This window comes from Myotis lucifugus, unplaced genomic scaffold, assembly GCF_000147115.1.
Source record: "Myotis lucifugus unplaced genomic scaffold, Myoluc2.0 scaffold_144, whole genome shotgun sequence".
Taxonomy (NCBI): Eukaryota; Metazoa; Chordata; class Mammalia; order Chiroptera; family Vespertilionidae; genus Myotis; species Myotis lucifugus.
In genome coordinates, this window is record NW_005871192.1 from 1,801,416 (window position 1) to 1,823,169 (window position 21,754).

General features: G+C 38.0%; 1 protein-coding gene across 1 annotated transcript in view; it reads right to left on the reverse strand.

Moving 5' to 3' along the window:
- Positions 1-21,754, reverse strand: part of CNTLN (centlein) — a 248,974-nt gene that overhangs the window by 149,852 nt on the left and 77,368 nt on the right. Inside the window, exons 7-8 of the mRNA XM_023758906.1 lie at positions 18,635-18,797; positions 12,072-12,266 (exon numbers count right to left, since the gene is read on the reverse strand). Coding sequence (XP_023614674.1) covers positions 12,072-12,266; positions 18,635-18,797 — 358 coding nt within the window. The remainder of the gene's footprint in view (positions 1-12,071; positions 12,267-18,634; positions 18,798-21,754) is intronic.

Below are 21,754 nucleotides of genomic sequence, written 5' to 3' on the forward strand. Positions count from 1 at the left end.
GAAAGCTTTGGCAATACCACTTTCTCTCCATAAACATGATCCCTGCAAAGCATCTCTCCAAAAAGCCCCTACTTTGTTTATACTTCCATCATAGCACATTCTATAATAATTATTTCCTGTCTGTATATCCATTTAAAATATTCATAAGAGCAGACTGTCTTATTCATCTTTGTAGCCCTTCACACTAAAACTAGTACCTAGAATACAGTAGGAGTTTAATAAATATTGACTATATAACTGAATAATACATGAATCAATGGATGAATAACTGAATGATGAATGGATGAAAGGATAGATTGATGAAGAGATGAGTCTAATTGGAGGTATCATGAAGAGTTACAGTGTCAATACAATAAAGAACATGTTACTAGTTGGTAGAAATCCCAAGTCATCCGTTTCTCTCCATTCCTTTTACTATTTCCCTAATTCAAAGCTTTCACTTCTCTCTATATAATTTCAGTGTCCTCCTCCTTGTTAGGAGAAATGCTCGAGTATTCTTTTTTGTCTAAGAAAATGGCAAATCCATTCAACCTGGTAGTTAGGCATAGAAATGCTGTATTTTTAAATTCTTCCCTTCTTCTCATACTTCACATCTAAGCCATCTTCAAATCTTATGGGTTCTACCTTTGAATTATTTCCAAAATCAAACTACATCTCACAGCCAAATCTAAGCACCCACTGTTTTTCACCTGGACTATTACTATTGTCTCTTAAATCTCTCTCCCTGCTCCCATCTTTGCCTTTTTATACTCTTATTTCTGCAGTACAACCAGGGTGATCCTTCTAAAACATTATGTTAGTTCTTATAACTCTTCTTGTTAAAACACTCCCATGGCTTCCATGTTGTTCTTCTATTTAAACACAACAATGGCTTTCCATCTCACTCAGAGTAAAGTCTACATCCTTATAGTGGCAACAAGGCCCTAGGAGTCCTGACCCTCCTACATCTACCTCTCTTAAGTCACTTACTCCCCCCAATAGCTTTCTCAGATCTAACCACACTGGCCTCCATGCTACCAAACTCCTGCTTCATGGGCTTTGTTCTTGTAGATCCATCTGCTTGGAATGGTCTTCTCTCACATATCTAAATGGTTCATTTCCTCCATTTTCCTTCTTAAATGTCACTTGATCAGATTCGCTTTCTTTCACCACCATACAAAAAACAGCACCACCATTCTCTATCATGCTTTATCTCATGCGGCGTTATTTTTCTTCACAACACTTATTACTACATGATGTGTTTGTCTGACAGTGACTCTCTGACCTGAATAGATGCTCCATGAGTGCAAAGACCTTGTTTTGTTCCCTCAAGTTTCTTCATAACCAAAAACAGTGCCTAACACATGCTAGAATATCAATAAATGTTATTAAAATAAGTTTAGATATATCAATTAACAGAATTCCAATTAATAGTATGATTATGGCATTTTGCTATAAAATTTTAAGGAAAATATCCTTAATACATAAAACAACTTTCAATTAAAAATTTCTATATTTAACTAACCCTTCCCTGAAAGAAGTACTTGCATACTTTAAAAGCTGCTGTCTAAGAGACCAGCTTCCAATCAACCTGCATTGATCTTGGCACACCCTCAACTATTGGTTGCCACAACCAACAAACAAGACTGCTTGGACAATCACAAAGGTTTGAGAGACAAACAAGAGCTAGTGCAGGGCTGAACGCTGTTTCATCTCCTACATGATACCACTTCAAGTCTGGCAGAAGGGCTGTTTTATCTAATGCAGAGAAACTAATATAGAGAGTCAAGGAAAACGAAGAAATAAAAGAATATGTTGTCAACAAAAGGACAAGATTAAACCCCAGAAATAAACCCTAATAAAACGGAGATAAGTAATTTACCTGATAAAGAGTTCAAAATAATAAACATAAAAAATATCCAGATATGGAGAAAAATGCATCAACAAAGTGAGAATTTCAACGAAGAAATAGAAAATATTTTTTTAAGTACCAGACAGAAATCACAGAATGGAGAAATACAATTACCGAACTGAAAAATACACTACAGGGGTTCACCAGCAGACTACATGAAACAAAAGAAAGAAATAAGCAGGGCAGTAGATTTTGTCCAATCAGGAAAAAAAAAGTAAAAAAAGAGTAAAGATGGCTTACAGAACTTATGGGATATCATCAAGTAGAACAAGATTCACATTTTAGGGATCCCAGAAGGAGAAAAGAGGAGAAAGCTTATTTCTAAAAATAATAGCTGAAAACTTTACTAACCTGGGGAAGGAAACAAACATCCAGATTCAGGAAGCCCAGTGAGTTTCAAATTAGATAACTACAAAGACTCAAATCAAGAAACCTTACAATTAAATTTGTCAAAAGTTAAAAGCAAGAAGAGAATCTTAAAAGCAACAGGAGAAAAACAATTTGTTATATACAAGGGAAAAACCATTAGACCATCAGCAGATTTTTCAGCAGAAACTTTACAGTCAGACTGTAGTGGCATGATTTTTGAAAGTGCTGAAAGAAAAAACTGCGTACACTTTTCAGCAAAGTTGTCCCATGTATATAGAGTCAATTAATTTATAGCAAAGCAGTTAAGCCCACCCAGTGTGGTTCAGTTGAACATCATCCCGTGAACCAAGAGATCTCCAGTTTGATACCAGGTTGGGTTTGTTTTCTTTTTCTTCTTTAAGCGGCCAAAAATATACAATGGAGAAAGAACAGTCTCTTCAATAAATGGTGCTGGGAATACTGGTCAATCACAAGCAAAAGAATGAAACTAAACCTCTATCTTATAAAAACCATCTTTAAAAAAAAATCAGACAAGATGAAAAAGCAACAACCTACAGATTGTGAGAAAATATTTATAAATTATATAGGTGATAAGATGTTAATATCCAAAATATATAAAGAACTCAAACAACTCAATCGCCAAAAAAACACACAAAACCACATTAAAGAAAAGGGCAGAGAATCTGAATAGACATTTTTTCCAAAGAAGACATACAGATGGCTAACTGGTACATGAAAAGATGCTCAACATCACTAATCATCAGTGAAATGAAAATCAAAACCACATGAGATATCACCTCACTTGTTAGAATGCCTATTATCAAAAAGGAATAACTAAGGTTGGTGAAGATGTGGTGAAAAATGAAAACCCCTATGCACTATTGGTGGGAATTTAAATTAGTATAGCTACTATGAACAATAGTATGGAGGTTCCACAAAAAAAGTAAAAACAGACCTACCATATGATCCAGCAATTTAACTTCTGGGAATATACCTGAAGGAAATGAAATCACAATCACAAAAAGAGATCTACACCCCCATGTTCACTGCAGCATTACTTACAGTAGCTAATACACAAAACAACCTAATCGCCAATAAACAGATGAACAGGTGAATATGTGGTATAAAGATACAGTGGAATATTACTTAACCACATAAAAGAAGGAATTCCTGCGATTTGCCACAACATGGATGGACCCTGAGGGCATTATGCTAAGTGAAAATAAGACAGAGAGAAAAGACAAACCCTATATGAGCTCACTTATATGTAGAACCTAAGAAAACAAACTCACAGAAACAGAGAACAGATTGTTGGTTACCAGAAAAGGGTAGTGGGATAAATATCACATGATCTCACTCATTTGTGGAATATAATGAACAACGTAAACTGATGAACAAAAATAGAACCAGAGTCATAGAAGCATCGAATAAACTGTCCAACCTCTGAGGGAAGGCGTGGGGGGTGAGGGGATAAGAGATCAATTAAAGATCTTGTGTGCATGCATATGAGCATAACCAATGGACACAGATGGAGGGGGGAGTGAGGGCATGTGCTGGGGTTGGGGGCGGCCAGGAGAAGCCAATGGGGGGAAAAGGAGACATATAATACATTAAACAATAAAGAACTTAAATTAAAAAAAAAAAGAACGAGAAAGCCCACTGCATGGGAGAACATATGTGCCAATGTTATCACCGATAAGGGTTTAATCTCCAACATTTATAGGGAACTCATACAACATAACAAAAGGAAGATAAACAATCCAATCAAAAAATGGGCAAAGGACCTAAATAGACACTTTTCAAAAGAGGACATTCAGAAAGCCAAGAGACATATGAAAACATGCTCAAAGTCACTAATCATCCGAGAGATGCAAATCAAAACAACAATGAGGTACCATCTCACACCTGTCAGAATGGCTATCATCAACAAATCAACAAACGACAAGTGCTGGCGAGGATGCGGAGAAAAGGGAACACTTGTGCACTGCTGGTGGGAATGCAGACTGGTGCAGCCACTATGGAGAACAGTATGGAGTTTCCTCAAAAAGTTAAAAATGGAACTCCCATTTGACCCAGTGATCCCACTTCTAGGAATATATCCCAAGAAACCAGAAACACCAATCAGAAAGGATATATGCATCCCTATGTTCATAGCAGCACAATTTACCATAGCTAAGATTTGGAAACAGCCTAAGTGCCCATCAGCAAATGAGTGGATTAGAAAACTGGGGTACATCTACACAATGGAATACTATGCGGCTGTAAAAAAGAAGGAATTCTTACCATTTGCAACAGCATGGATGGAACTGGAGAGCATTATGCTAAGCGAAATAAGCCAGTATAACACAAACTTCCAGTTATAAGATATAGTTCTGAAATGTTATATACACAGCATGGTGACTATATTTAAAATATTATATTGCATGTTTGAAAGTTGCCAAGAGAGATCTTAAAAGTTCTCATCAAAAGAAAAATACTGAAGATGGCGGCATATGTAAACACCAGAAATTGCTGCCTCGCACAACCACTTCAAAATACAACTAAAAGACAAAACAGACATCATCCATAACCACAGAAAGGCTGGCTGAGTTGAAATTCTACAACTAGAAGGAAAGAGAAAAGCACTGAGACTCAGAGGAGGTGCGGAAGTAAAGTGTAGAGGTACGGAGGCGCACGCAAAAAGGGCTGGCAACTGAGGATGCAGTGCACGTGGAAAGGGCTGGCAGCTGAGGACGCGGGCCACGTGGAGAGAGCGGTTGTCTCTTTCACTCGGGAGGGAGTCTCAAGCTCCCGACTGCTCTGAACTCCAGTTCCGGGTGAGTGTCTGGGGACCCAGACTCATACGGGGAGAAACTGGACTGTCTGGCATCGGTCAGAACTCAAGGGCGGCTTTCTCTCAGAGGCGCTTGCAGCGATTACCGGGACACTGAGACACAGGGCCTCTTAGGGTAGGACTGGGGAGCAGCCATAGCTGCTTGCTCCGCCCTGTTGATCCCCTGAGACCCCGCCCCACCCAAGCTGCAGCAGAGGCTTTTGCATTTGAAAGGCCTGGCCCTTTGCAATCTAAAATTACCTAACAAACTGCAGCTGGGTCAGAGAAAGCCAGAACATCCAAAAGAAGGCCCAAGGCCCCACAGCAGCTTGCATTGCTTCACAGCTGGACTCCTGTTGGGTAGCCTCGGGTAGAGGCTAAATTAGCACCTCCTTAGAAATCCAAGAGCCATTGTACCCAGTGGTCAGAGTGGGACCATCCAGATTACAACTCCTCAGATCCATAAGGGACACACTCAGGGGGCAGACTCAGTGAGCACCAAAGCCCCACTGAAGCAAGTCTTGCCCCGTAAGGGTGTCTCCAGCACAGAAGTTCTCCCACTGCACACACAGCTGATTCTCACAGCCAATTGGCCTGGAGGTCAATTCCTCCCAGGGATACCTACAACAATCAAGGCTTAACTACAACAAGACTGTGCACAAAGCCCACAAAGGGGTGCACTGAGAGTGTCCACCTCCAGTAATTGGGGAGGCTGACCCACTGGGCCCTATAGGACACCTACCACACAAAGCCACTCTATCAACACAGGGAAACAGCCAAAATGCGGAGACAAAAAAACATGTCACAAATGACAGAAATGGAGGAAAGCAAACGACTGGATATAGAGTTCAAAACCACACTTTTAAGGTTTTTCAAGAATTTTCTAGAAACCGCCGATAAATTTAGGAAGACCCTCAATAAGTCTAGTGAGACCGCCGATAAACTTAATGAGACCCTCAAGAAATCTAGTGAGACCCTCAAGGTTATGAAAAAAGACCAACTAGAAATTAAGCATACAATAACTGATATAAAGAATATTATACAGAATTCCAACAGCAGACTAGAGGATAGCAAGAATCAAGTCACAGATTTGAAATATGAAGAAGCAAAAAACACCCAACCGGAAAAACAAAATGAAAAAAGAATCCAAAAATATGAAGATAGTGTAAGGAGCCTCTGGGACAACTTCAAGCGTACCAACATACGAATTATAGGGGTGTCAGAAGAAGAGAGAGAGCAAGATATTGAAAACTTATTTGAAGAAATAATGACAGAAAACTTCCCTTACCTGGTTAAAGAAATAGACTTACAAGACCAGGAAGCACAGAGAACCCCAAACAAAAGGAATCCAAAGAGGACCACACCAAGACACATCATAATTAAAATGCCAAAAGCAAAAGACAGAGAGAGAATCTTAAAAGCAGCAAGAGAAAAACAGTTACCTACAGGGGAGTACCTATACGACTGTCAGCTGATTTCTCAACAGAAACTTTACAGGCCAGAAGGGAGTGGCAAGAAATATTCAAAGTGATGAATACCAAGAACCTATAACCAAGATTACTTTATCCAGCAAAGCTATCATTCAGAATTGAAGGTCAGAAAAAGAGCTTCACAGATAAGAAAAAGCTAAAGGAGTTCATCACCACCAAACCAGTATTATATGAAATGCTGAAAGGTATCCTTTAAGAAGAGGAAGAAGAAGAAAAAGGTAAAGATACAAATTATGAACAACAAATACACATCTATCAACAAGTGAATCTAAAAATCAAGTGAATAAATAATCTGATGAACAGAATAAACTGGTGAATATAATAGAATCAGGGGCACAGAAAGGGAGGGGACTGACTATTCTCGGGGGGGAAAGGGGTGTGGGGGATGCGGGAAGAGACTGGACAAAAATCGTACACCTATAGATGAGGACAGTGGGGGGCGGGTAAGAGCAGAGGGTGGGGTGGGAACTGGGTGGATGGGAGCTATGTGGGGAAAAAAGAGGAACAACTGTAATAATTTGAACAATAAAGATTTAATTAAAAAAATAAAATAAAAATGAAACTTGACTTCGCTTTTTTAGATCCCTTGTATTTTCCTATAAATTTTAGAATTGGCTTGTAAAAACAAAACAAAACAGCCTCCTGGAATTTAATTGGGATTATATGATAGATCAATTTGGGGAGACTTGACATCTTAAGAATACTGCATCATCTGATTCATGAATTTGGCATAGCTATCCATTTTTGTATGTTTTTGAATTTTACTCTGCTTTCGTTTTTATTAGTATATAGCTCTGGTGTATATTTTGTCAAATTTATCCTTAATTATGACATAGGTTTTGATGTTATTAAACATAGTACTCTTTAATTTCTTGTTATTTGTTACTAGTATTTAGAAATACAACTGACTTTTTAAAATTGATGTTGTATCTTGCAACACTGCTAAATTTACATACTATTTCTAGGAGCTTTATTATAGATTCAGTCTGTGGTTTTTTTTTAAGTTGGATTTCTATACACATTATTATGTTGTCTGTGAATAAAAAAAGTCTTACTTCTTTATTTCTAATTGTTATGCTTTTGTTTCTTCCTTTTTGTTGTCAATTTTTCCCACTGACTTTTTTTTTAGAGAGATTGGAAGGGAGAAAGGGGGAAGGAGACAGAGACAGATGAAAGAGAGAGAGAGAGAGAGAGAGAGAGAGAGAGAGAGAGAGAGAGACACTTTGGGATTTTTGTGTTTAATTATTTTAATCAGTGTTTCTATCAGATGCCAAGGAGAGGTGTTAAAATATCAGGTATGTGCCCTTGACTGGGAATCGAATCCTCAACCCTACGTTCTGCAGGCCAACACTCTAACCATTGAACCACACCCACCAGGGCTGTTTCTTGCCTTATTGTAGTAGTTAGAATCACCAATACAATATTGAATAGAACTGACCTGTTCTTTATTTTAGAAGGAAAGCACTGAGTGTTTATTATCAAACAAAAAATATGTCTTACACAGGCTCTTCTATTGAAGTAAAAGAGAATACTTTGCAATTCATATTAGGACACCAGCATCACCTTGACAGCAAAATCTAACAAGCAAGATTCCAGAAAGAAAAGGCATAACCCAACCAGCTGCTATGATGCCCACTGAAAACCAGGGGGCAGACACTCAATGCAGGAGCTGCCCCCTGGTGGTCAGTGCGCTCCCACAGGGGGAGCGCCGCTCAGGCCGAAGCTGGGCTCATGGCTAGCAAGAGCAGCTGTGGCGACAGGAGCCTCTCCTGACTCGGCAGCAACACTACCCAGTGGGGAGCAGTGGCAGCAGGCATAGTGGGCCGGGATGAGAGTGAGTGGCAGGGCACCTGGCCCCAGTTCAGGCTCCTCCCTGGCCACCTGCTGCTTGGTGCACTGCTACATCCCCTGAGGGTCCTGGATTGCGAGTGACTATGTCATAGCTTATAAACTGCTACATCCCACACACAGTTCAACAAGGAAGTTGGCTTCTGCAGTATTTGAAAAAGAGATTCATGGCTGCTTAATTTTAATTCATCAGAAAAATCTACAAACTGTCTACATCCTATTTATTCTACATGGGGATGAACATGCATTCCTATATATTAGGAACAGTCTCTGAGATTTAAAAATTAAAAAACTGGCAAAACTACTCTAACACTGAAAAAACAGGATGATGCAGCGATGACATGCATGGACTCTGGCTTGCACATTTTGTGGTCACCCCTGATTCTGACACTTATAACTGTGTGACAAAGCCAATTAACTTCTCTCTGCTTCAGTTTTTCCACCCATAAAATGGTGAAAATGGTACTACTACCTCAGAAGGATTATGTTATGTACTACTTTTTATAATCAGGGCAAAAAAATGTAGCTGCCCATACAACAGCAAGATGCCTTTCATCTGTATGAAAAGTATGGTCACTGGTGCATGCAGTGTCCTGGATTGCGAGAGGGATGTCTGACTGCTGGTTTAGGCCCGATCTCCATGGGCCTAAAATGACAGTCGGACATCCCCTGAGTGGTCCCGGATTGCAAGAGAGCACAGGCCGGGCTGAGGGACTGCCCCCCCCCACCCAGTGCACGAATTTCATGTACCAGGCCTCTAGTATAAAAATAATAAAACATCACAATGAAGTTTGGTTTATTTCAGGAACACACAATTAAATAATTGGAAATCAACCAATGCAATTCAACATGTTAACAGAATAAATGAGAAAAGGGGATGGGGCCTAAGCTGGCAATCAGACATCCCTCTGGCAGCCCACGAGTTCTCAGGGGATGTCAACCTGCCAGCTTACTAGTAGGCCTGCTCCCCGGGGGAGTGGGCCTAAGCCAGTGGTCAGCAAACTGCGGCTCGCGAGCCATATGCAGCTCTTTGGCCCCTTGAGTGTGGCCACGAAGTTTCAATCGCACTGTACGTGCGCGCCCACACATGGTATTTTGTGGAAGAGCCACACTCAAGGGGCCTCAGTTTGCTGACCACTGGCCTAAGCTATCAGTCGGACATCCTTAGAGCTACCAAGGAGAAGGGAGAGGCTCCCGTCACTGCCGCTGCGTTGGCCGCCGTCAGCCTGGCTTGTGGCTGAGTGGAGCTCCCACTGGGGAGTACATTGACCACCAGGGGGAAGGTCCTATGTTGAGCGTCTGTCCTCTGATGGTCAGTGCACATCATAGCGACCGGTTGTTCCCAGTCATTCTGCCCTTAGGGTCAATTTGCATATTACTCTTTTATTATATAGGAATAGCCAAAAAATGGAAATAACCCAAATACTCATCTACAAATGAATGTATAAATAGTTAAGATATAATCACATATAATAAAACTAGAGGCCCGGTGCATGAATTGGGTCACAGGTGGGGTCCCTCAGCCTGGCTGGTGATCGGGGCCAATCATGGCTGTCTTGCCAAGTCCCTATGGGGGTGATTGGGGCCGGCAGGCAGGGGTGGGGAGGGCTGCGGGAGGTTGGCCCACTGCGGGAGGTTGGCCCACCATGGGAGGTTGGCTGTGGGAGTGCACTGACCACCAGGGGGCAGCCCCTGCATTGAGGGTCTGCCCCATGGTGTTCAGTGAGCATCATAGCAACTGGTCGTTCAGTCATTTGGTCGTAATGTATATATATATTTAAATCATTAAAAATAAGTGATCAGTTATACCAAACAATATGGGATGAATCTTAATAACATAATGAGCCAAAATTGCCCAACACCAAGTCACAATACAGTATGATACATTTTTAGAAATGACAAAATAAACAATATACAATTTCCACATAAATTTATATGTGCTAAAACTTTTTTAAAATAATCAAAATGGCCGAAACCGGTTTGGCTCAGTGGATAGAGCGTCGGCCTGCGGACTGAAAGATCCCAGGTTTGATTCCGATCAAGGGCATGTACCTGGGTTGCGGGCACATCCCCAGTGGGGGGTGTGCAGGAGGCAGCTGATCGATGTTTCTCTCTCATCGATGTTTCTAACTCTCTATCTCTCTCCCTTCCTCTCTGTAAAAAATCAATAAAATATATTTTAAAATAAAATAAAATAAAATAAAATAATCAAAATGGCCCTAGCTGGTTTGTCTCAGTGGATAAAGTATCAGCCTGCGGACTAAACGGTCCTGGGTTCGATTCCAGTCAAGGGCACATGCCTGGGTTGCAGGCTCGATCCCCAGTGGGGGGCGTGCAGGAGGCAGCCAATCAATGATTCTCTCTCATCATTGATGTTTCTATCTCTCTCTTCCTCTCTGAAATCAATAAAAATATATTTTTTTTTAAAAACATCAAAATGATTAACAGTTTAGTAGTCATGTCTGGTGAGAGAATCAGAGTACCAGATAAGCAAGGAGCATACAAGTAAATATCAGTCATTAGTAATGTTACAGTCCTTGAATTAGTTGGTGAGACCAAGGATGTTTAATATGATAAATAAACAAATTAATTAAATAAATAGGCCTATGCATATAACATAATACTGTGCCATAATACAAATTTTATGATTAATGAAATTCTGTGAATCTGATGTCCAAAATATGCAACATAAAAAAATACAATTTTAAAATGTATTAGATAGTAAGACAAAATATACTAGGTTTGAAAGTTACTGTTCTTCAATCATTAATAAACATTTAAGCACCCAATTACCTGTTTGTGTTAATTCCATTTCTGATCTAAATTCATAAATAGTAAAATTTAAAGGAATGGTGGGTGCTTAAAAACACAAATAAATGTATAGGTATAAGATATTTTTACAATATATATTTAGAGATGAAACTTACCTTAAAAATTATCTAAAAAGAAGTACAAATGAATATTTGCTATATGTCAAACTCTACACTTGTCATGAATTATAATACTGATCCTCAAAAACTCTATGACATGGATACCATTATTATCAACATTTTATTTGTGAGGAAACTTTGGCTGAAAGGGTTAAAAGACATTTGTTCAAGTACACAAAGCTCACAGGCAGAGCTGTAATTTGATCCCAGATTTAGTTGAATTCTGAACCTGCATATTTATCTATACATTTGTACTGCCTCACTTAATAACACAGGATATAGGTAGAAAGCTCAACTTAGAAATGTCTAAAATCATGCATCAAGGCAGTGGCAGAACTGGGACTAAAAGGTATTAAGTACCATATACCATTATAACAAGTACTTTATGACATTTCCCATCCAATACTCTTTCCATTCTATTAACTCATTCAGTTAAAAAGTCTCAAAATGGCCATGACCTATTAATTTCTCTTCATTAGTGTAAATTAGCAAAATGTATAATCACAATAACTATTCCAGACTTAACCTGTAGATGCATTTCTATATGAATTCATATTATGTATAATACTCATGTATACAAAGATTATAAAAAATAGCACAATGAAAACTACCTGCCACAACTTATTCCCTAATACTTACAAAATTATTTAAAATTTTAGTTTTAGTCAATTGTAGGAGAGGATTTAATATGATATTGCAGTGGGCAACATTTTTTAGAAAACATTTCTCACCTGTTCTGAGTGATCTGAATCGCTTTCTTGAGGTAAAGAATAAGGTGCTCCTGTTGATTCTTGAAGCTTTTCTTTTAACTTAGCATTTTCTTGCTCTTTTTGAAATAGCTGATCCTGAAGGCTAACAACACTTTGCCGGAGCATAGCTTCACTTGATTTTGTGGTTTCAAAACAAATATGTAACTCATTGTAAAGCTGTTTTGAAAAATACATCCAAATCTATTAATAACCAATTAAAAATATACATATTCATGATAGTCCTGCACTCAATATAAAACCACAACTGATATTTAAAAGTGCAATATGATTATTGGCCAGCATAATATAGGAAAATGTACTAAATTTCTAGGGAGGATGGAAACACTTTAAGCTAGCTATATTAATCTTGGATGGTTCCATTAAAAAAGGACTTGAACTGAGCCATTGGTATTATAGAAATGGAATGAAAATAAAAGGTCATTCTAACGGTGGCAGAAATGTGAGAAAATAATGTACAGTGACAGGAAAGGACAGAAAGGGAGCATAAGACATATCAACCTAATTAGACTTAATATGCACATTTGAAATAAAAAACAAGAGTCTTTCATTGAAAGTTCGTTAAGGTGGACCTTAACTGATATATTCCCATTTAGGATAAATTAGCATCTACTGCTAAAATAGGCGAGGAGGGACAGAAGAAATGGTAAGAGATAAAGTCAGGCAAGAAGACTATAGACAGAAGGTAAAGACACCCCATAGACAACAGGGAACTATTAAACACTTTGAACAAAGTGTGATAAAATAGAAGCAATGTTCTGAAGGGCATGATATATAACTTTAATTTTTTAACTCAAGGCAATGTGCATTAAATTTAAAATTAGAATTTATTAAAACTGTGAGATAGCACATGGTACATAAGTGGCATCAAGCAGTCAAATATGATTAACAATGGTAGTTTTCCAATACTCATGAACTTATTTCTGATGAAAATCCCAACTTTTGATTGTGATTTAATGAGACCTAATTCACTTTATGGTAACTGATTTAAATAAAGAATCTATATGTATATTTGTTGATGAAACTGAGAAAGTGATCCAAGAGCTAAGATTTGTGTTGTTGTTATATAGATATATATATGGCTGATAGTGAGATCTCTCTATATATATATGGCTAACAGTAAGATCTTGTAACCAAAGTAAAATCCCCAACGGGATCTCAAAATTATGTAGCTAATACAGCAGGTTCTTAGATGGGGAGAATCTTCCATTAGGCCTTGCTTTATGGAAAGAAATCTAACTACACAAAAGATGGCACAGTACTTTTATGTATGTATGCTATACTTTAATTTCTAAAAGTTTACAATCAAAAAAGGCTTGTGAAATCTCTTAATGCTTTTTCTCAGACATATACTTTGCCATAAAAACAAGATTCTCCAAACCATTCCTCTGACATGTAATTAGCTCAATATACTTTTTAATTTTCTATAAGGCATTATACCTCTATATTATTATAGATACTTTAAACAATCCATTTCACTTTACAGCCAAAGTCTAAGCAATTTTTATAAAGGAAGGGTTGCCAATATGATCTATAAAGAATTTCAGGACATAAATTTGTACTTTCCTTTCCAATTACCTTTATACCAGGAAGTATGTCCAATGTCCTTTCCACAGCTGATACCGTCACATATTCTAGGAGGGAAGAGCGAGTAGAAACCTGACAGCTTTGAGGAACAATGAAGGGATCAGAGTAGGCCCTACAGTGACCTACCTGTACTGTTGCTCCTTTCATGACTGAGTTCAGGGCAGGAAAAGAAATGCACAAAATCTGGAGACAAGAGCTAAGCTGACTTGAAAGGTTTGAAACTAGGATGAGTGAAGGTCTACCCAAGAGCATACAGAGTCAAACATTCCATTGAAAAGTTATTTAACCACTTTCTCTTATTTGTATGCTTTATTAGTACTAACCAGCCTTACCCAATCAGTACAAATTAACATCTTTGGAGGAAAATTATAGAAAGTAATATTATTAAAGAATTTATAGATTTCAAATTATACATCAGTAAAAATATATTTGAAAAAAGAATTTACTCCCTGGCTGGTGTTGCTAAGTGGTTAGAGTGACGGCCCGCACATCGATTCCTGGTCAAGGGCATTACCTGAGTTGCAGGTTTGATCCCTGGCCTGGTCAGGGAGTGTGCAGGAGGCAGGCAACCAATCGATGTGTCTCTCTCTCTCATCGATGTTTCTCTCTCTCTCCCCCACCCTCCTTCCCTTCCATTCTCTCTAAAAATCAATGGAAAAAATATCCTTGGGTGAGGATTAACCAAAAAATAATAAATAACATATATAAATAAATAAATACATAAATAAGAATTTACAGATTTCGGATATTTGAGAATATCGTGAACGTTGATAAGTATTGACAAAGAAAAACTCATTTCCCTCCCATTGCCCAAGGTGCAGGCATGATGATAATGTACAATCAGGACTGAGAATCAATTTACTTCCATTGGTGCCAATGATAAGGTATATTTTTCTCTTGAGTGTCATGTCTTGAGATCTTCCCTCACAGATATAAGGCTCTGTGCCTCATCATTTATGGAAGAAGGCTCTATCTTAATGTCTTTTTCCTCGTCTCCTGTCTCTTCTGTCTTGTTTCCATAAAAATGAAGACTAACAGCAATCTTCTGTATTCTCTACTTTGCTCTCTCTGCCATGCAGCTTATGCAGTTGTATTCCTTCCTATTCAGAAGTTGCTCTGGCTTGATCTGATACCACTGAGTAGGCAACTCTAGAAACTGAGGCAAGCTCTGTCTTTCTCTGAAACATCCTTCCAAGCAACAGATAAAAAAGAACTGAGAAAGCCTGGAATAGATGATCTAGACCTAGACCAGCCCTGCTCCGGGAATTAGGACAAAATCTCTCTTTTTCCTTATTCATATTCCAATGTACATCTCCTACTTGCATATTTTCTTTGATAGCTGCATGGGCTTCACTTATTTAATAGGAATAAGACCACTCAATTGTGAACTTAGAGTAAAGAATGCAAAGACAGCCTTTAGCCATTTTTAATTCTAGGTCCAGTCTACCAGTAAATTTGGCTTAAAAAAAAGCCTTCAATGAAGGTAAGATTATTTTTTCATTTCTAATATATTTTATGGTGATGAATCCCTAGGATAATAGAATATTTATTTTTCTAGATCTTGCAAGGGGCAACAGTTTAGGATATTCCAGTCCCCTGATTAAGTACCATCTATTCTCATCTCATTAATAACAGTAGAGTGGGTAAAAAAAAAAGTTCTCAAGTGAGTAAATTAGATAATATAGTAATTTCATTCATCTGCAATGGTTTAGGCATCTTGAGTTAATAACTCTTTCCATATTAACAATCACAACTGCTTACAGCAGTTTTCAGAGGAACTTTTCTCTACAATTTCTTTCCTCTAATAGTCGATAAATATGGAATGTATCAGCATCTTTTGCAAAATTCTGGCCTATGCAAACATTTAATCATATATTCCCCTATATACTTTAGAAGTATCATCCTCATAATTCCTGAGTAACTTATTATGCTTATTATTCTTCAAGCAATAGTTTGTTGAAGAAATTAAAAAATGAAAAAAGATTGAGGATTTCCAAGAGACAGAAAGCAAGTTATCTCCAGAAACAGGGCCCCAAACTTCAAGTTCTTTAATTTTCAGGGGCTGAGACTACAGCATTCTTTTGCCCATATTTTTTTATTAGTGCTAAGAAACAAAATGGTATTTTATTTACCTTAAAAAAATAAAAATATATGCTCTGTGACCCAATAACTAATTTGCTTAAAAAACAAAATTTCCATGTTTAGTGAGTAAGTATACTATTTGCTACTCTGATTGAGACAATAAGTTCTACAGGTGAAAAATTTTATCTCTTTATAGTAGAAAAATGCGAAGGCAAAGTTCTGATTTAACATGCAGTTTAAACTAAAACTATGCATAACCTAACTCCTTATTCTCCTGGATTGATATTAGCTCATGTCATATAATTATGATTAAATAGAACAAAAGGTGATAAAATACATATTTAGAACGCAAAACATGTTAGGTGATCTAGAAATCATAATGATACAATTCCCACCTTTATTTAAAGGTACACATGTATACACCAACAAAGGTAGAAAAATTATTAGAACTTATATAAATGGCTACATAGTCAGAGGAAGAAAACACACTAGCTTACTTTTATTTCTCCTGGGTGTTTTTCTTCCAGAGCAGCCATGAACGTTACTTGTTGGGTAGTTTTATTTATAGGACTAATGGTCTGTTATACAGATCTGTGGAAAAATATGACACACCTCTATCGTGTGTTCAAAATTCTTTTCAGTTTTCTTTCTTCACCTTTGTCTCTTACCCCTCATCCTGCTACTGTGGGCAACAGATTTTTGTTTGTTTGTTTGTTTGTTTGTTTTGTTTTTAAGTATATTTTATTTATTTCAGACAGGAAAGGAGAGGAAGAGAGAGATAGAAACATTAATGATGAGAGGGAATCATTGATCGGCTGCCTCCCGCACACTGGACTGAGTCCACAACCCAGGCATGTAACCTTGATTGGAATTGAACCTGGGACCCCTTGGTTCTCAGGCCGACGCTCTATCCACTGAGCCAAACCGGCTAGGGCTGGGCAACAGTTTTTCTTATCTCTTCACATACTGAAATGGATACTATGATAGAAATCATCTTAATAATGGAAAAAAGAGGAGAAATGGGAGGGAAACAAAAAATAGTAAAGAGAGAGGAAACAGACATAAACTAATTAGAAACAATAACTTAAGAATACCTAATTCTTAAAGTAGCAAGCTTAGTAAGAATTAGAGATAAACTATTAATATAATATTTTATTTATTTTTTATTCACCTGAGTCTTACAGCTAGGCCACAATTATTATTTGGGAAAAAAATAAATTAATTTATGTGAAAATATATTGGAAAATCTTAATTTTTAAGTAAACAATTTTATCTCATTGTTGAATGGACTATTAAATTACTCCATTTATTGGAGGAAATTTTAGAAAAATACATGTGGAAGAGGAATAGAGACAAGTATTAAGTAAATTGCTCTAGGATTAGAATGAATAATTTAATATAAATGAAGACTGGAAGTCTGAAGAGTAGCACACTCTTTACTTGTGATAAATAAAACAGTATGATCATTCCCAAATTAAAAAATCCTGAACTCCAAAATGAATACATTTTCAAGGAAAAAAGAAAAACAAGACCTCCTGCAGAAAATGAAAAATCTAAAGGAGATCAAAAAGTTAAAAATTGCAATGTTAGAGAAAAATTTAAAAAAAGCAAATTTGGACAAATTTTCAGTGGCTGAAAAATAATGATGGGGCTCTTTTCACAGAGAATAACATGCTACATTGGAATATAAATTACCATGATATGGAAGCAAAAATTAAGAAATAAATATTTGAGTTAAATATGCAAATGAAAGAGAGAAAAATTTAAGTTATTAACAAGGTCCAATTTTTCATGTCATTTTAGCAATGGAGACTGGTTTAGAAACAAAAGCATAACGGGCAATCTCACATAAAACAAAAAGGTGGAGCTGGTTTATTTGAAGTGGAGAGGATAAGACTACTCTTTCACTTGGTATCCACATCCTGATGGAATCCCAAAGGGAACAAATAATATAGATGGAAAAGCATGGTTCCAAAGCATCATTTAAAAGTAGGTGTTTAAAGTTTACTTAATGGTTTATTTTATATTAATTACAGATATTGAATTTTTATGATGCATGTTTTAGAAGAGGAAGTTTAAACAAAACAAAACAAAAACACAGACTGCTCAATTTAACCTCTCTACGCCTTGGTTGCTTAACTATTATGAGGGAATAACATCAATCTCATAGGGTTGGCCTATATAGGAACTAACATAGTCATATAAATAACTCAGTACATGATACAAAATATACAGAATTCAATGAAGATGTGTATTTTAAGTACTAGCTATAATTATTGCTGCTGTGTCAGTCAGAAAACCTAAACAGCTGGGTAAGCATTCTTGAGGAAATTCTAAAACAACTGGAAAGTAGAATGACTATTCAAAAGAAACACACAAAATAGAGAAAAATCCTTGGGAAATATTGACCTGAAGACCTCACCACCATACACATTGTGTTTGTGCAGATTTGCCAATAAAATAACACACAAATTCTATAATGAAAGACTGCTTTAGGTCATAAACTGGAATCCCACAAATAATTTCTCATAATAGAAAAGTAATTCCATTCTCCAAATCCATTCTGGTTTGGGGGCTATAGTCCTAGTATGTTTCATAGTAGTTATCAAAATTCAAATAAAAAATATCCTACAGAATAAATTTATATCTATATTTTAAATGTTTCCTCTTTAACAGCCAAAAAAACCCTCAAAATTTTAAATATTACCAAATTGAATCATATTTCATTTTTAATTTTGAAGAATCACATATAAAGGGGAATAATAAAGAAATGTTGAAATCTGAAAAAATTGAATTTGACATATTTTTATAGTTTCATACATGTAAATTTACATTTTTATGACAGAATAAAAGCATACTTTTTGATATGATATACTTTCCGCTGTATGAACATCTTCCTGATTTCTCAGTACTTTTTGTGTGTCTATATTCAGAACCTGAAGCTGTTGGATCAGCTCTGCTTGCTGTGCTGTATGTGCACTGTTCTGTTTGTAAAGATTCTGCAGTTCCTGCAGCTCCTTCCTGTGCAAAGCAAGCAATAAATAGAGAGAAGCATGAATAAAGATCATCTCAGTTAAATAATTATGTTCATCTAGGTTATAGATCAGCTTCCAATTTTTCCATTTATTATTTTTTACTGCAGGCAAAAATATTAATAAAAGAAATAACATTTAAGTATTTACTATTTATCACATATATCTAGGAAGTATTGATAGAACTACTATGACTTTCAAAGCCAAATACTTATCAATTTTCTTTTATAGCTTGATAGTAATAAAAACCCTGGATATATAGACATAGTACCACCTTCTTACTGAAATTAACTTACACTTCAGTCCCAGAAATTGGTAAGTATAGATGCCAATGACAGTTATCAGATAGTTTTGAATACAGGGTAAGTCAACCTTTCATTGTATACTAGAGGCCTGGTGCATGAAATTCGTGCACGGAAGGGGGGGTGTCCCTCAGCCCAGCATGCACCCTCTCTCCACTCTGGAAGCCCTCAAGGGATGTCCAACTGCCCGTTTACGCCCGATCCCAGTGGATCCTCTCACAATCCAGGACTGCTAGCTCCCAACTGCTCGCCTGCCTGCCTGCCTGATTGCCCCTAACTGCTTCTTCATGCCAGCCTGATCACCCCTAACCACTCCCCTGCCAGACTGATCAATGCCTACCTGCTCCCCTGCTGGCCCAATTGCCCCTAACTGCCCTCCCCTGCAGGCCTGATAGCCCCCACCTGCCCTCCCTTTCAGGCCTGGTCCCTCCCAACTGCCCTCCCCTGCTGGCCTGATCGCCCACAACTGCCCTCCTCTGCCAGCCATCTTGTGTGTTGGAGTGATGGTCAATTTGTATATTACCTCTTTATTATATAGGATTATACAGAACTTTAAATATATTAAAAAGAATCCCAAAAGACAAATGAAGTTTTCAAATCAAATTTCCTTACAGCACAATCAGTTTGCAACCTCAAAGCCTGAGCTGAATTCCTGTGACTCCTCTAATCTAGCTTGAAGGAAATGACAAGGAAAAACATCAGAGGGAAGAAGAGTGATATAAGGTAAAACCAGTCCTTCCAACCTAACAAGGGTGAAATTGGTAAATAAGGGGTCAAATGAAGTGGGATGGTAGTGATGATGACATTAAAGGTCCAGGAAAACCATACCTCTGGGAAAGATTCCTATGCCAGTGAATCATGTGATACAGATCATATAAAAATAAAATATATTTTGCATATTCAATTTGAAGGGAAATATTTATAAATACATATTTCACAGAAATACCCTTTATGGTAGATATTTTGGAGACTATTGTTAAATGGAAACTTTTATTTACCAATAACTTCAAACTGGTGATTCATTCATATAAGATACATCTTTAAAAAAAAGGAACAAAAAAGATATGCACAGTTGTTAAAGATGGATGAATATTAATATGAGAGGAATAAGCTCTGCTTTTTAGAGGTTTAGAATATTAATGTCCTCCAAATCCAACAACCCCTACACCCATATGAAATTTGGGTGGACACAAACATTCAGAAACATGTACATTACACCATCTGTCTTAGTTCTTTCAGGCTGCTATAACAAAATATCATATCTGGGTGATGTGCAAACAACAAATTTGTTTTTTTCTTTTCCTATTTTATATTTTCCCATCACCATTTATCCCCTCTATGCCCTCTTCCACCTCCACTCACCCACCTCCTGCAATCACCACACTGTTGTCCATGTCGATGAGTTCTCCTTTTTTCTTTTTTGCTCAATACTGCCACACCCCTCCATCTACCCCCACCCCCAACTAAAGCTGTCTGCCTGCTCTCTACCTATGAGTCTGTCTCTATTCTGCTTGATAATTCAGTTTGTTCAATAATTCCACATATTAGTGAACTCATATGGTACTTGTTATTTTCTGGCTTATTTTCCTTAGCATAATGCCCTTCAGTTCCATCCATGATGTCACAAAAAGTAAAATTTACTTCCTTTTCCAGCAGAGTAGTATTTCATTGTGTAAATGTACCTGTTGGCAAGGATGTAGAGAAAAGGGAACCCTTGTGCATTATTGGTGGGAATGAAAATTGGTGCAGCCACTGTGGAAAGCAGTATGGAGTTGCCTCAAAAATTACAAATGGTACTGCCTTATGATCCAGCAATTCCACTTTTGGAAATCTATCTGAAGAAACCCAAAACATAATCCAAAAGAATATATGTACCCTATGTTTATTGCAGCATTTTTTATAACTAGAGGCCCAGTGCATGGATCCATGCACCAGTGGGGTCCCTCAGCCTGGCCTGCACCCTCTCACAATCAGGGACTCCTTGGGGGATGTTGGACTACTGGTTTTGGCCTGACCCCCCAGGCCAGGCTGAGGGACTCCACTGGTGCATGAATCCATGCACTGGGCCTCTAGTATGCAATATAAGATCTTCGGTTAATCTCTTCCTGCCCTCCCCCCTCCTCCCTTCCCTCTGAGATTCATCAGTCAGTTCCATGTTTCCATGCCTGTGCATTAAGCATCTGCCCCCTGGTGGTCAGTGTGCATCATAGCTACTGGTTGAATGGTCGAACTGTTGCTTAGGCATTTATATATCTAGAACTAGAGGCCCAATGCATGAAATTCGTGAACGGGAGGGGGGGGGTTCCTCAGCCAAGCCTGTACCCTCTCCAATCTGGGACCCCTCTGGGGGTGTCCCCGGGATCGGGCCTAAACCGGCAGTCAGACATCCCTCTCACAATCCTGGACCCCTGGCTCCTAATCATTCACCTGCCTGCCTGCCTGCCTGGTCATCCCAAACTGCCCCCTTTGCCAGCCTGGTCGCCCCTTACTGCCCCCCCTGCTGGACTGGTCACCCCCAACTGCCCCCCTTCTGCCAGACTGGTCACCCCTAACTGCTCTCCTTGCTGGCATGGTCACCCCTAACTGGCCCCCTGGCAACAAGTTACCCACAATTGGCTTTGGCAGCTTAATACCACCAACTGCC